The sequence below is a fragment of the Buteo buteo genome, chromosome 13, assembly GCF_964188355.1.
Source record: "Buteo buteo chromosome 13, bButBut1.hap1.1, whole genome shotgun sequence".
Classification (NCBI taxonomy): Eukaryota; Metazoa; Chordata; class Aves; order Accipitriformes; family Accipitridae; genus Buteo; species Buteo buteo.
Genome location: NC_134183.1, coordinates 39,045,235 through 39,059,406, shown reverse-complemented (window position 1 = coordinate 39,059,406; position 14,172 = coordinate 39,045,235). Strand labels below are relative to the sequence as shown.

The window sequence follows — 14,172 nt, the reverse complement described above, 5'->3', positions numbered from 1 at the left end:
TGGCCCTGGCCGCCACGGCCGCCCCTTTGCCGCCTCCCTGAGGGGGCGGGGCCGGAAGCGGCGGTGCGGCGGGCGGAAGCGGAGGGGGCGGAAGAAGCGGGGCCGGAAGCGGAAGCGGGGCCGGGCGGGCGGTGCAGCCGCCGCGGTCGGTGCCGGCGATGCTGTCGCTGGACTTTCTGGACGATGTGCGGCGCATGAACAAGCGGCAGGTGCCGAACCGGGGCGGGAGGGGGAGTGTGGGTGGAAATCGGGTCGGGCCGGGTCCCGGGGGGTGGGATCGGGCCGGCTCTGCCCTGCCCGGCCCCGGGCCGCGGAGCCTGACCGGCCCCCTCTTCCCACCCCCACCCCCCCCCCCCCCCAAGCTGTACTACCAGGTGCTGAACTTCGGCATGATCGTCTCGTCCGCCCTGATGATCTGGAAGGGGCTGATGGTGGTGACGGGCAGCGAGAGCCCCATCGTGGTGGTGCTGAGGTAAATCCCACGCCGCGGGGGGTGAAGTGGTTCCGCGGTAGCGCTCCCGGGTGAGGGGTGAAACCCCACGGGGCGTGGGTAAGGGCTGGAGAGCCGCGGGCCCCGGCGGTGCTGGAGCCGCGGGCCCCGGCGGTGCTGGAGCCGCCGCCCCATCCCACTCCCCAGAGGTTTTCCAGAGGGATGGGGCAGCTGGAGGGTCCTGGCCCGTCCCCGGTGGGCGAGAGGCTCTCCAAGAATTCGTGCTCTCCCATAACGCAGAGGAAAAGCGAGGGAAGAGGAAGTAGATAAGCGAGGCTGGCAGCCTCATGTAAAAATAGCATCTCAGCCTTCCGCCTCGGTCAGCTGGCTGGATGCTGCGTTAGAGAGGTGGTCCCGAGGAAGGGGAAAGAGGAGGAAGGACTTCAAAGAAATATGACGAGAGTGCAACCCCGGCGGTTCTGGATTGTACCAAACCTGCGGGAGAAATGCTTGGCAGTGTGGGTGAAGGAGGCGTGAGGAAGGAAGGCCTTGAAGCAGGGGGTTATGAACCCGTCGCTTGCGGGGGATCGTCCTTCTGTAAAAACAGCGTTTGTGGCAGAGCTCCTCTTCTCATCAAGGCTAACGGCACTTCCCATAGTAGAAGTTATGGTAGCAGAGCATCACAGTGTACGGGTACCTCCTGCCATGCCCCTCTGCATGTGTTGTTGCTGCTATGTGAATAGTTGAAGTCTTGGTTAATGAAAAGGGAGTTGAAACCTTTGAGGTGCCAGGGAATAAACTCGTATAGTGAAAAGGACTCATTGGTTTTTTTTAAATGGGAACTGGCCTGCTGAAATGCCTGGTGAGCTTTATTGTGTGTTCCATTGCATCCTTAGAAGTATCCGCTAACTCTTTCGCAGCTGCTTGGGTTTTTTTCCTGGCCTTCTAGTGAGCTGTAACATGGCCAGGAAAAGGGGAGCCTTAGCTGTACTCTTTTATATAGGGGTTATCGCTCTGTAGCGGGGTATGTTTCAGGTGTTGCCCTCGCAGAAGTGCCGTGCTGTAGCTACCACCAGCGTTACTTCCACCCTCCTACTGCCTGGGACAAATTCCTGTGGCTGAAGTCCTTGGGCAGCCGTCAGATGCTGGCATGGATATTGCACAGGGCTTGTTCTGTGTCCACGTTGGCCTTTCTATGTGTTTCTACGTTGGTGTTAATTGCCACATGCCATTTAACAAAACTCCCTCCTGATGGGACTGTGAAGATGTTTCATGCTGTTCCTCCCAGTGAGTAAGACAGGGGCCATTAGGTCACATCCCTTCTTCAGCGATGTGATCTTCTGTTCTGAATAGCAGCTTCTGCACTCTCTGGAGATAAAACATGAATATATGTGGTACTTAAAGTTCATCATTTTGTTTTGTACTGCATTATTTATCTGGAATTAAGAAGGTTAAGTATTTTCTAACACTTGCCATTTACAAGACAGAAGAAAAATAACTTGAATAGCATTGCCTGAAATGAGATCGTTAAGCAAAGTGATGAATCACAATAACAAATTTTTAGCACATCCGTCTGTCTGTTCCAGATGGGAATACAAGAGCCCGTATGTTTTCAGTGCTTTGTTCATGAGCATGATCTGTCTACCTGCAAAAGCCAAAAATAAATGAAATAAAAAAAGCTTCCCACCACTCCAGTGCTGCCAGTGTAGCCCTTCCAATGAAGAGCTCAGAAGTCGAGAAGATACCATTTGTCATCAGCTTTGTTGTTATTAAGAAAGCAGAAGGCTTTTCCTGTTTGGTGTGCTTTTAACACCAGCTGCTGGCCGTGCTCTTTTCACAGCAAATCTAAACTGCTGGTAGTGTGGTGATTGAAAATCTGATTGTAATAGTGGTTAGACACATACCTGGTCTCCAAGGTGTTTTTCTTTGGAGCTCTTCATTGAGGTTCTTGTGAGATGTCTCTTAAAGGACTATAAATGCCAAAACCTGATTCTGAGTGTTTAAATACTGTTTGATTGCTCCTCTTCTCTTTTTCAGTGGAAGTATGGAGCCTGCTTTTCACAGAGGAGATCTCCTGTTTCTCACGAACCGAATTGAAGATCCAATCAGAGTGGGAGAAATCGTGGTCTTTAGGATAGAAGGAAGGGAAATTCCTATAGTCCATCGCGTCCTGAAAATTCACGAGAAGTATGTCAAGAATCTGGGGGGTCGTACTGCAGACGTTTAGCTAAATTGTATGTTTCCTCATCTCCTTGGGTAAAGGAATGGGTGGGATGTCATAACAGATATCTAGGTGCTCTAGGAAGTAACAGAGACATTTCAGACAGACAAAATCTGCCCTCCTTGGTTTACTTGTAAAGATTATCCAGCAGAATGCACAAGCTGGGGAGTCTGTGCCGATATCCTGGACTCCCTGTGCCACTTAATGTCTCCTGTGCCATCATTTCCGTCCCAAGCTGCTACGTAATGTTGCTGTGTTGTCTCCTGTAGGTATGGCTGCATTTGTGTGTGTGAAGTGACTCTTGTCTGTAGAGGTAGAGCTTATGGAAGAAGGGTATTTTGTGCATAGCATGCATTATTTTAAAGCGTGTCTTTATGGTCCTGGTTCCTGCTCTCATGCAGAGGCAGGGTGTTTCTTTTCTACTCTGTAGGAAGTTTTGCGTTGTTGTTGTACTCGGAGTGTCTACGTGCGCTGCACTCTCCGTGTACTGTTCGTTCTCTAAATATTTAGCAGGTTGCATGTCTGAAGGAATGAAGCGCAGTCACTCTGGTTTGATTGCTGAACAGGGCCTAGTTTTCCAAGCAAGGCTTCCTCTGCAGCCATGAGCCTTCCAATTTTGCTGGATGGAACTGTGACTGCTGCAGGCCAGTCTGTGGGGATATGAGCCAGCCCCGTGAGGCATTTGAGTGAAAACTAAATCTTGAACTGGATCCCTGGTTCTTCAAGCCATCTCTGAGAGGGCAACAGTTGGATGGGGTCCCAGCATCTGTTTCAGCTGAGTAAATGCCTGCTGCAATATGAATTAACTGGAGCTATACCAGCACTCAGAGATCTGTTCCTAGGTTAAGTGAATCACTTGAATTGTATGTAAAGGTGGCATATGAAGATTGCTTTAATCAAGTGAGGTTGATGGGATAGAGAGGGTCCGTTCCCCCAAGCATTCATAGCAGCCAAAGCTGTTGGGACTTCTAGACCATTTGTCTGGCCCAACATCAAGGTCGACCAGCTTCATGCACATAAATAGTCCAGCTGAAGTACTGGCTGGATGAGGGAGTGGCACCTCTCCCAGTAGACAGAGCAGATTCTTTGCTGTTCAGATTTATTCTGTACCCAAAACTTTTAACAATGTCAGTTTTCAAAGTACTGTTCTTTGATACCACTAATTTAAAAATAAGGTCAGTATACTTGGTAAATTTGATATCTAATGTTGCACGTGCACTTTTTGTGGTGTCTTGGGAACACTTCTAAGTGAAACGCTACTTTCTTCTTCCCCTATTGCATGCTGAAGGCTCAGCTGGGCTCTGGTGCTGCTGCTGGGGCTGATTTTTGAAGAGGCAAGAAAGGTCAGGGTCTTCTTTCTCCACTCTCAGCCAGTGTATGGGAAGGAGAAGTGGAAATGTGCATTCTGTGCAGCAGTTCATCTCCAGATACCACCCACCCTTCTTTTTTTGTGTGGCTCTATCTCAGCACTAGGTATGAAGGTATCCTGCACTTTTTTGTTGTTGTTTTAAATCTAACAGGACCATAGTGCCAATCCTAGATTCTGTGAAGTAAAGCCATTGTCCAGTATTTTAGGTTTCATTTAAATAAAACAACCAAACACAGACCTGATCTTTATGTTAGGAAAGATAAAACTGAAAAATCTGTACTGTGACCTGAAGCTGGGTGCTGAAGGAAGGACTCGGATATCAATTGCTTCTTTCACTATTTAAAGAATATTTTTCTGGTGCCAGTTTGCCATTCAGGAGTGTCCTCTTAATAGCTGGAGTTTCCCATTTCTTCCTGTAGTTATGGACTGAATATGAAACTGAAAAGTCTCTGTGAAAGCTGACAAGAGTGTCAAAATGAAGGAAAACAGAAACCCTGTTCTCGGTGATTTTGTGGCAACTCAGGCTCCGGTTCACATCAGTATTGTTTCAGTGAGAAAATGTTTTTTACTTGCTAGCCTTTTCTTCTTTGTTCAGAGTGAAATTGAGTTCATTCTTTATCACTAAACACAGAGTCTGCGGTCAAAATTTACTTAGTGGTTTTGGTGCAGGACAGCCAGACAAGATTTCATTCACCTTTCAGACAGCAGAGCAACTGTGCTGTGGGCTTTTCATGCTGATTCGTGATAGAGCATTGAATCTGCTCAAAAAGATGGTGCGCTCCTACGCCATCAGTCTTCAGAGCTGAAACTACATTATCTGCACCTTTGGGTATCTTCATCTTTTTGCAGACTGTATCTCTTAAGCTCCTAGAGTGTTTGTTTTTCCCACACTGTGAGCCAAATGTGCTTTGAAGAAAGATCTGTTCTTTTTTTCCCCTTTTTTTTCCTTCCAAGCTTCTCCTGTCAAGTAACACACATTGGTATTCAGGCATGATGAAAACAGCATGAGCTCTGAAGACCTTCTGCATGCTTTCCCATGTTGCATTTGATCTGTCATTTCTGTGAGTATGCCGACAGAATCAAGCAATGAGAATGCTCCAGCTCAGCATCTGCCTTCAGATGCCACAGGGAGATGACAGTCACTGGCGGATCCCTGAGCAGTGGCACAAACTCCTGCTTAGAAGCAAGCATTGCTGGCTGGCCAGCAAGCTGAATGGAAATGACTGGGGAAGAATGCATAACATGGTGTGTAAAGCTAGAGCATAACAGCAGCTGTTTCCAGGTCAAAGCAAAGGTTCGTCTGCTCCAGGATCCTGTTTCTGGCAAGATAATTCATCTCAGGACCAATGAAAGACTAGAGAGAGTATGTTAGTGACAATTTCCCTGCTTTCTGCAAGCTATGTCCCTGCTTTACGCAAGCATAAAGTCACGGTTCTTTATTAATAGCCTCCTTTTCTTTTTTACATGGAGTATCTGGTCACTTTTTGAACTGTTATAATTTTTTGGCATCCAAAATATCCTTCCAGAGAGACGTGGTTTAGTTTTGCACTGTTGTTAGTTCTGCGTAGCACCTTCTCTGGCTTGTTTTAACCTGTTACCTCTGAGTTTCATTTGATGCCCTCTAGGTCTTGTATTGGAAGAGGCAGTGAAAAGCTGTTTGATTGTTGCTGTCTGTGTTGTTTGTATTGGACTACCGTCATATCTCCCATCAGTTCTGTCTTTTCCAGGCTGAAGAGTCCTGGTCTGTTGTTTCTTGTATGGAAGTGGTTCCAGACCTTGTTATCCATTTCTGAACCTTTGCCAGTTCTTCTCTCCATTTCAAAAAAGGATGTAGGGGGTGCAGAACTGCACAGAGCATTCAAGATGTAGGCACATCGTGAGTTCATGCAGTATCATAATGGTATTGTTTGTTTTGTTCTGTCCCCCTTTCCTAATAATTTCTAAGTTTCAGCTTGCTTCTGACCACTACTGAGTAGAACTGTATGCTTTACCCCAAAGTCTCATTTTGGGTGGTAGTACGGAGCCCAGAACCCAACATTTGTATATCAAGTGAGAGAAACATGAACATGAGAGGTCAAAAGCAAAGAGGTGATAGCTGCACCTTCGCTAGAAATGGCTCATCCTGCCAGTTCTGTTCTTAAACTCTGCTGGAAAGCTTGGCTGGGGCTAGAATTCATTCTTTCATTGGCAGTTTTTTTCCAAACTGTCTGCTTTCCACTGCATTTGACAGAGTTTCCCTTTTTCATCCTGCTCAAACATGTAGGACACAATTGCTTCTAATATCTTTGTGTTAGCCTCTACACGCTTGTTCTAGAATAGCTTTTAGTAAGTTCTTTCTCTCTGACTTACCTGGCTGTCTTGTCTTTGCTAGGCAAAACGGTGACATCAAATTTTTGACAAAGGGAGACAATAATGCTGTTGATGACAGAGGGCTGTACAAACGAGGGCAGCACTGGTTGGAGAAAAAGGACGTAGTAGGACGAGCGAGAGGGTAAGTGAAGCTGAAAAAGATGCAGCTTTTTACACTGCCCTCCCCCAATCCCATCTGTTAATCCCCCCTCTTCTTGAACTCTCCCTGCTGGGTTTTTGTGACCTGCGTGAAAGCTTTTCAGAAGGTACTGTGGAGAGTTAAAAAACAAAGGTAGTTCAGTTCTTAGCTTGGCCTAAGCGAAGGTATCAAGCTGTGAGCTGCATCCTGAGATTTTGATGCTGGATGGACACCGATGCAAAGGCAGTGCATACTCAGGCATGATCAGAATTTTCGTCGAAATTATTCTGCAAGGCACAGTCTTTGCAGGCAAGCAAGATCTGAACAAGGCAGATGCTAAAACACGCTCTGGGGCTGGTTGTCACTCAGCCCCCACTGCCGTGGCTTCCCTCCTTGGGAGGAAGAAGTCCCAAGCCTGTTGACTGTAGCCCTCAGCGTGCTTCAGTGGCTCTTCCTTTGAACAAGTGCCAAGGCAGTGCTTCTCCCATATGCACCCTTGAATACTGTTTGTTTTAATAAAACCTTTATTCTTGTAGATTTGTGCCCTATATTGGAATAGTGACTATCTTAATGAATGATTATCCAAAATTTAAGGTAAGAGCTCTTTCATTTTCTGCCTGCTTCTCCCACCCCAGCTAAAATGACTTCATGAGAAGTTTATACACACAGGCAGAACTGTTTGCCCTGTATGTTTGCTGCTATTACTGCATCTTTAGGTGTGAATGTGCACTCTTACGTCTTCTCTTCTTTCTCTTACAGTATGCAGTCCTCTTTTTACTGGGGTTATTTGTGCTGGTCCATCGAGAGTAGCCTCTTGCACTGAAGTACGAGGTGAAGGTGCCATGGATTTTTTAGATGAACGTTTTACGTAGATGATGGTCTGATGTGCCAGGAGGAAGATGAAAACATGCATTTCAAAGCTTCTTGCCAGTTTGGGTTTGTTTTGTTTTTTACTGCGTAAGGGCGAATGTTTGTCACAGTATTTCCAATGGTTTGTCACATTTTAGCATTTTTAGTGAGTTTTTATATTAAAAATTTAAGCCAAACTGTTCGGTGTTTGTACTTTGAAGCTGAGCTTCCTCTCGAAGTGCCTACAGGACTGTGTCCTCTAAGTCTGTGCCTCCGCTGCGCAAGCGTGGCCTCTGCCTGTGCTGACTGGATTGTCAAACAGTGAGCTGTGGAGGTGATGTTTTTTCCAACTGAGAACTGGAATAAAGATTTTTGCATCTTGCCCAGTATGAGCCCTGCCACGTTCTTCGTTATTGCCCTGCTGAGTGCAGCCTTGTTGCCCCGTGTCCTTGGGGGGGTACCTGGGCTTTGCTGTTGCAGACTGACTCCTAGGGCCTAGCAAACTAACTTGTCCTCTCTTTACAGAGAAATAGCAGCTGCTCCTCTCATTTCTTTCTGGAGAGTGAGCAATCCTGAACTGTAGATCTGTTCAATATTTCTGTTTCTGTAAATTACACTGAAATAATCTGCTTAAAGACTGCAAGGTGGTTTGGGCAGAAGATGTCAAAGGATTACTTCATGCATAAGCTATCATTGTGCCACTAGGTAGCAGAAGAATGGAGATGGTTGACACCCATAGCTGTTTGGCAGGGATGATTTAGTAGGATGCAATAGTAATATTTTCTTAGTTTTGGAAAGGGGTTTTAGGTCTCTAATGATCCCTGCAGCTGGCCATGTCTTACAGCTCACCTGAAAGCTACGGAAAAGCTGAGCCCCCACTGAGGACTGAAAAAAGAAACTGGTTGTCACCATGGCCATCAGCTTTTTTCCTAGGTTTCTCATTCAGGATGGTGATCCTGCTTGTGAAGATGTGGTGTCAGAGGAAAGCCCGAGGAAAGACGGACAAGGCAGAGACTCCAGTTGCCATCTTTGGTATAAATTTGTGACACCTGCACTGAGTGATTGATCATTATAACTCACCTCCATGGTGTCTATACTGACTCATGAAAACATTTTGCTTTGTCTTCACTAGGGCAGGCAGATCTTCTCAAGAGCAGGCAGTGGGAGCACGGTGCCACTGCTACCTCTGTCTGAGGCTGCCTGATCCCTCTTCTGCAGTTTATTTCCTGGTTGTCTCACTAGGACAGCTTCCCCCTGACAGAGGGAGCCTGTCTCCTTCCCTGGGTTAACAGCTCTCCTCTCAATCTTGCAAAATTTACAGACACTTCAAAGCTACTGTGTGTTATTTCGGGTGCATTTCACTGCATCCTCTATTCCCTCTTCCTCATGACTGCTGCAAGATTCCACAGCAACAGGGATCATTAAAGATGATTACTGCTGCCATGCACACAGCTTATGTAGGGTAAAAGCAGTCAGGAAAGGCAAGGACAAAACCCAACGGGGTGTTTATGGTCTACTTTCAGTTCCTCGCATACGTACCTCATTAGGCTTGTCAGGCCTGTCCCATCTATGGTGGTGAATTGTGCTGTTAGTTATGTCTGTGGGACCATTTTACTTAATGGTCAGTAGCTGAGCTGACCTGTGGTATCCCAGTATGAGTTGGTTTAACTGGGTGGTTTGTTCCCCGAGTAGGATGAAGAAAAAAATCATCTTACATTTGGGACGCTGCAAAGAGTCTATGAACGGGTCCAGCCCCTAGCATTGAGCATTGGGCCTGTGGCTCTTTGAGTAATCATAATTTAGTAATAAAAATGGTGATAAAATCCATATCTCCCACTCCTGGTGCTGGAGCCCTTGAGAAGAGAATTTGGATACAGAGTTTCTCCAGAGTGCTTGAGTCATGGATGGGATGTTTTGTCAAAAGCCAAACCTAGGCAGCAGTGAGGGAACACAAAATCACCTTTGAGAGCTGCCATCACCGTGGAGCACCTTCCTGAGGACTTCAAGCAGCATTCCTGCCTTTGCAGATCATGCTGAGGCTGAGTCTCCGTTCCCTGCTCTGCCTTTAGCTAAAGCTGGTTTTGTGCATAAATTGGTTTTTAACTTGGGCTCACATAAAGTCGAGCTCTTCTGAAATCTGCTAATCAACACCTCCCAGTGAAAACTTGCTGAAAGTGCTGCTGTTACTGTTCTCCGAGTCTTCTCACTTTCACACCCTTTGCAAAAATCTGAGCGTGCAGAAGCAGTTGTGTTGCTGTCACTGAGTTAATTTGACAAAAAAGGCTAAAATACAAAGGATTTATGGTTATAGAGCAAGGATTAGCTCCTAAAGAGCATCTGCTGAAACCCCAGTTCTGAGAGAAAAGTAATGGTCATTTTGAGGTGTTAGGAAATAATGTTCCCGTCCTGCTTGTGGCAGGATTACTGGTTACTGGCAGCAGGTGTCAGCAGTCAGTGCAGCTGAGGACACCCACTTGTTGCCAGTGTGGGTGCAAACCCACGCTTGGGCACTTTGCAGGAAGGTGTGCCTTTCCCAGCCTTGCTCTCGCATGATGCTATGTGAAGTGATTGAGCAGGAAGTGCCTAAAAAATGCAGGGTCATTGGGGTAAAGGTTGGCATGAAGCCTGCTGCAGGCCAGCTTCAGTGGCTTACTCTCTTCTGGGTTTGCAGGTACGTCAAGAACAGAAACAATTGCCCTAAATCAGGGTCTGCGGTGTGAGATTTGGGAATTCATCTCTATGGCCCGTGTTCTGCCTATTTTCAGCTCAGTGTAGCCGAGAACAGTGGTTCTGTGTTTGTTATCTGCAGTCCTGAAACGAGGTGTTGGCTCTAATTAGAGTGAGGATAAATAAGCAGTTAATCCACTCACAGCTCTAACGCCCACCACCTCCCACACTGCCTCCCACATCACCTCCCACATCCCTGTAATGTTTTTCCTGCCACAGTGGGGCGGGGGGGTGCTGGGGATGAGCCTGCGCAAACTGGAAACTGAGAATGTGGGGGTAGGATGACAAAGAGTTGTTGCTGGCTCTGTCCCCGCCAGACTTATTCTGCTTTGCTGAGCAGAAAAGCTACAGAGCGTGCAGGATCTCTGGTTCAGCTGGGTGCTAATGCTGAAATGTTTGGCAAATGCTGCCATGCTCCCGCAGAGCCAGGGGTTTTGCTGTTAGAACTTGATGTGTCTTTGTTTTTTATTCCGGTTTTATTCTTTTTTTTAAAGGTGAAGCTGTCTGGCCAGCTCCAGCAAAGCCTTTGAGACCTAAGGCTTAGGAAGGGTGGAGATCTTTGTGTCACAACAGGAATGGGATTTGTTTGTAAAGTATGTGGGTGTTGAAAGGTCTGGTTTATAAAGGAAAAAAAAAAGAAAAAAAATCTGCCAGGGCTAAGATTGCTTCTGTCTCTGTTGTGTTTACAGCCAAACAGAGCAGGTTTTCTGGTAGGCAATTTCATTGCTTAATTACTGTTCAATCACATCCGCAGTTCAGGACACAGATTCTGTCATGAGCAGGAGCTGTTTCACAGAGCAAAGTGATGCTGGGCTATTTCTGAATGTTGCTAGAATTTTGTTGGGTGACTTTTTTTCATATCAAAGCTAAATGCATAAGCAAAAGCATGATGGATGGGAGGTGAGCTGTGAGGAGTAATGTGCTGAAAGTTGAAGCTCCTTGAGACAAAGGCTGTCTTTGTATGTGCTTGAATGCACAGTTGTCGGTTAAACAGTAATAAGCATTACACTGTTTCATCCAGATCTGTTGCTGCATATTGCTTAGCAGGGGTTTCTAGGGCTTGTAAGATGATAGGTTGCATGCTTTCTTTAATGAGACTGGGTCATCTTGTGGTAGTTTTCCTGCCCTTAAAATCAGAACAGATCAACCTTATTTTTTCTGAGGACAATCTGCAAGATGAAGTCTTGCCCATGCGTGGTTAGAAGACCACTTCTTGCTGGAGAAATGCATGAATGCAAATCCAGCGCACAGCTCCCAGAACGGACTAAGCTCGTTGGCCAAGAGAAGGAGAGGAGAGGTGGCTCAGGCAGAGCATGCCACTTGGAGATGGCTCCTGTGCTGGAGCAAGGGGGTTGTAAAGCAGATGTTTATGTATCCCAGGCTGAAGACCCACACGGTGTCAGTGACTCAGTGGCTAAATCGGATGAGGAGTGTCCTGGTTCCAGTTCTCAGACTGCAAGGTGTGCCTAGGTGATGCCAGAAAGGCACAGCCATCGCAGTTCTTGTCAGTGTCAGCAGCTCCTGGTGGTAGTTGATGCATAATAGATGACTGATCTGACCATCTCATCGCTGGCTGCTGGGAGAAGAGAAATAGCACCTACGTTGCGTTTTGAGCCAATTGAATAGCTTCCTGCCCCTTTTACCTTCTCCCCTCCATTGCAATACTTCCATCCCCTCATCATCTGCACCCAGGCACTTCAGCTTGCTCACCCGTCAGGAAGCCACAGGTCTCTGCAGAGCTAGCTCCACCAGCCTGATGCATGTTCGATTCAGAAGGGGCACAATGGCTTTCCTGGCAAATCTGCTTTATTGGATCTACTTAGCCATAATACTTAGCCATAATTGCGTGGCTTCACTGCTGGTTGGTAGTCTGCCCAGCCATGAGGAGCCCCTCTTCATGGTAGCAGCTTTTCTGCTGCTGTGTGCTCATCCCTGCTTACCCCTCAATTTCTGTAAAAAAACACCAACTCCTTCACGCATAGTCCTGCTTCCCTGTGGAGCAGGGCCCGCCTGGGTGCTGGGTCCTGCTGGTTGAGCACATCGTGTGCTTAAACCTTTTCCTGCTCATGGGGCAATTCTTACACATGTTCAACTCCAGCAGGGCCTTTGAATGCTTGATCTAGCAGAGTTCCCTAAACCTTGGGGGAAATCAGATATCTCCACAGAGGACAGTCTAAATAGGGATGGACTAGAAATGCACCCTCTGTGATCCAGGACAGAGCAGACACGTTCTCTGTCTCTTGCTCCCTCTCCCTGGCTCCTCATTTCTTGATTTTTTTGCTCCTTCTGTTTAATAATTTACAAACACTTCCCAGAGCTCTCTCTGCCGAGCATCTTGATACCACCTTTCTTTTCCAACCTCTCCTTCCCCTGTAGAAACTAACTTTGCAAGGGTTTCAGTTTCCAGAGAGACAGAGGTAGAATAATGTGGAGAAAATGAACTTCAATTTAATTTCTCTGAACCTCAATTCACTGAAACTGCGATGTCAAATTTCTGCTATGTAATTCTGGTTGGGACACTTCTGAGCTAGCCCTGGATTTGCCTGCAAGAAAACAAGATTTTGTTCTCTAAGTCGTCTTGCAGAGCAGTTATTTGTACTATGTCCAGCGGGCGTGGATTGAGTGGGAAACCTCAGGGAAAACCACAACTCATTTACAGCTTAAATGAAAATTGAAAGAGAGTTGAAAACAAGATGTGCGAGATTTCAAATTTTATCTTTTATGAACAACAGTTGTTGCCTGTGGACGAATGAATGTAACAGAGGAATTTAATCTTTGTAAACAAGAGACAAATGCATCAAAACAGACTCTCGGGCATATGGCAGGACTTAAAATTTGACCTGGCTTTGAAGAAGCGGTGAAGAAGAGGCTGAAACAACCACTACTAAGTTTTATTGGCAGCAGGAGCTCTGTGAAAGAGACAAATAGGGGGATTTGAAGCCTTTGCTCTTTGTATTTGGTTTTTATTAGAGCCATCGGTTTGGGGCATGCATTTGCCTGCCCAGGTGAATATTTGCAGGGCCTGGGAGCTCCTGCACTGTGTTTTGGGAGCTCTACAGCTTGGAGTGTCTCCCAGGCCAGACTGGCCACCTCTCTGGGAGATGCAATAGTCAATGCCAAAGTATCAAAGCATAATTCTACAGAGAAGAAAAAAAATGGACCTTGTTTTAACCTTGCTTTAAACACTGTGAACCATGGTATTTCCAGGTTGGTCTGTTATGTTTGTTCATTATTAGCTCAGCATTAGCAAGGCTCTCTTAGCTGTGCAGATTTTAGATACATTTATTTTGCATAGTTATGGAAAGGTCTCCTTTCTTTGCCTGGTGAAATCTTGCTTCGTCTTTAGGTACATTTGGAGGATTTGCTAATAGTGCCAGTTTCACAGGTCTGTTACTACTCATATTAGCCCTACACGGATAAGAGTTGCTCTTTGATAAGGAATAGGGCACCCCAGGTGTCCTGTGGTGCTATCAGCTCTTGGACACCAGCAGCGGAAGAACCTGCAGAAGAGATCAGTGACCGAGAAGATAGCAGTGGACTCCCAGGCCTGGGTGGAGCTGCCCACAGGCTCTGAAGGGATGCAAACCTGAAAGCGTTGACCTTTTTGCTGTGGTGAGCACCTCTTCTGTCAAGCCCACCATGGCACCAAGGGACAGAGTGGTGGCTGAGGTGGAGATGCAGGGATCTGTAGGCTATAAACCGGATCTGTGGACTGGAAAGGAGTAGGGCTGCTTTAAAGAGTAGAGTTGGAGCTTGTTGAAGGAGTTAGGAGATGTATGGGCAAGGTGAGCCCACTGGGATCATCCACCTGGATTTCCCAAAGGTATTTGGCAAGGTCCCTCAGCAAAGGCTCCTAAAGAAAGGAATTGGCCCTGGAATAGGAGGTGAGGTCCTTACAGGGAGAAATCATTTGCTAAAAGGTAAGGAAAAAAAAGTAGGAGGCAACAATCTCTGTAGCAGAAAACACCAGGGAGCTGTGCAGGGACTGCCATCAGCGTATTCAAAAATGATCAGCAAAAGCAGGCAAATACTGAAGCTTGCTGCTGATAAAAAGGATTGAGTGGATGAAGGCAAACTGTGGAAAGAGA

The 14,172-nt window shown here is 46.6% G+C and overlaps 1 protein-coding gene across 2 annotated transcripts; it reads left to right on the top strand.

The window, feature by feature from the left end:
• Positions 1-103: 103 nt before the first annotated feature.
• Positions 104-7,739, top strand: SEC11A (SEC11 homolog A, signal peptidase complex subunit). 2 transcript variants are annotated; one of them, XM_075045777.1, is made up of 7 exons: positions 104-209; positions 363-472; positions 2,468-2,617; positions 5,748-5,885; positions 6,392-6,511; positions 7,045-7,102; positions 7,268-7,739. In XM_075045777.1, the coding sequence occupies exons 1-7, from the start codon at positions 159-161 to the stop codon at positions 7,316-7,318; spliced, it is 678 nt and encodes a 225-aa protein (XP_074901878.1). In that variant the 5' UTR covers positions 104-158; the 3' UTR covers positions 7,319-7,739. The 2 variants fall into 2 exon arrangements, with proteins under 2 accessions (XP_074901878.1, XP_074901879.1); XM_075045778.1 differs by lacking the exon at positions 5,748-5,885.
• The last annotated feature ends 6,433 nt before the right edge of the window (positions 7,740-14,172 follow it).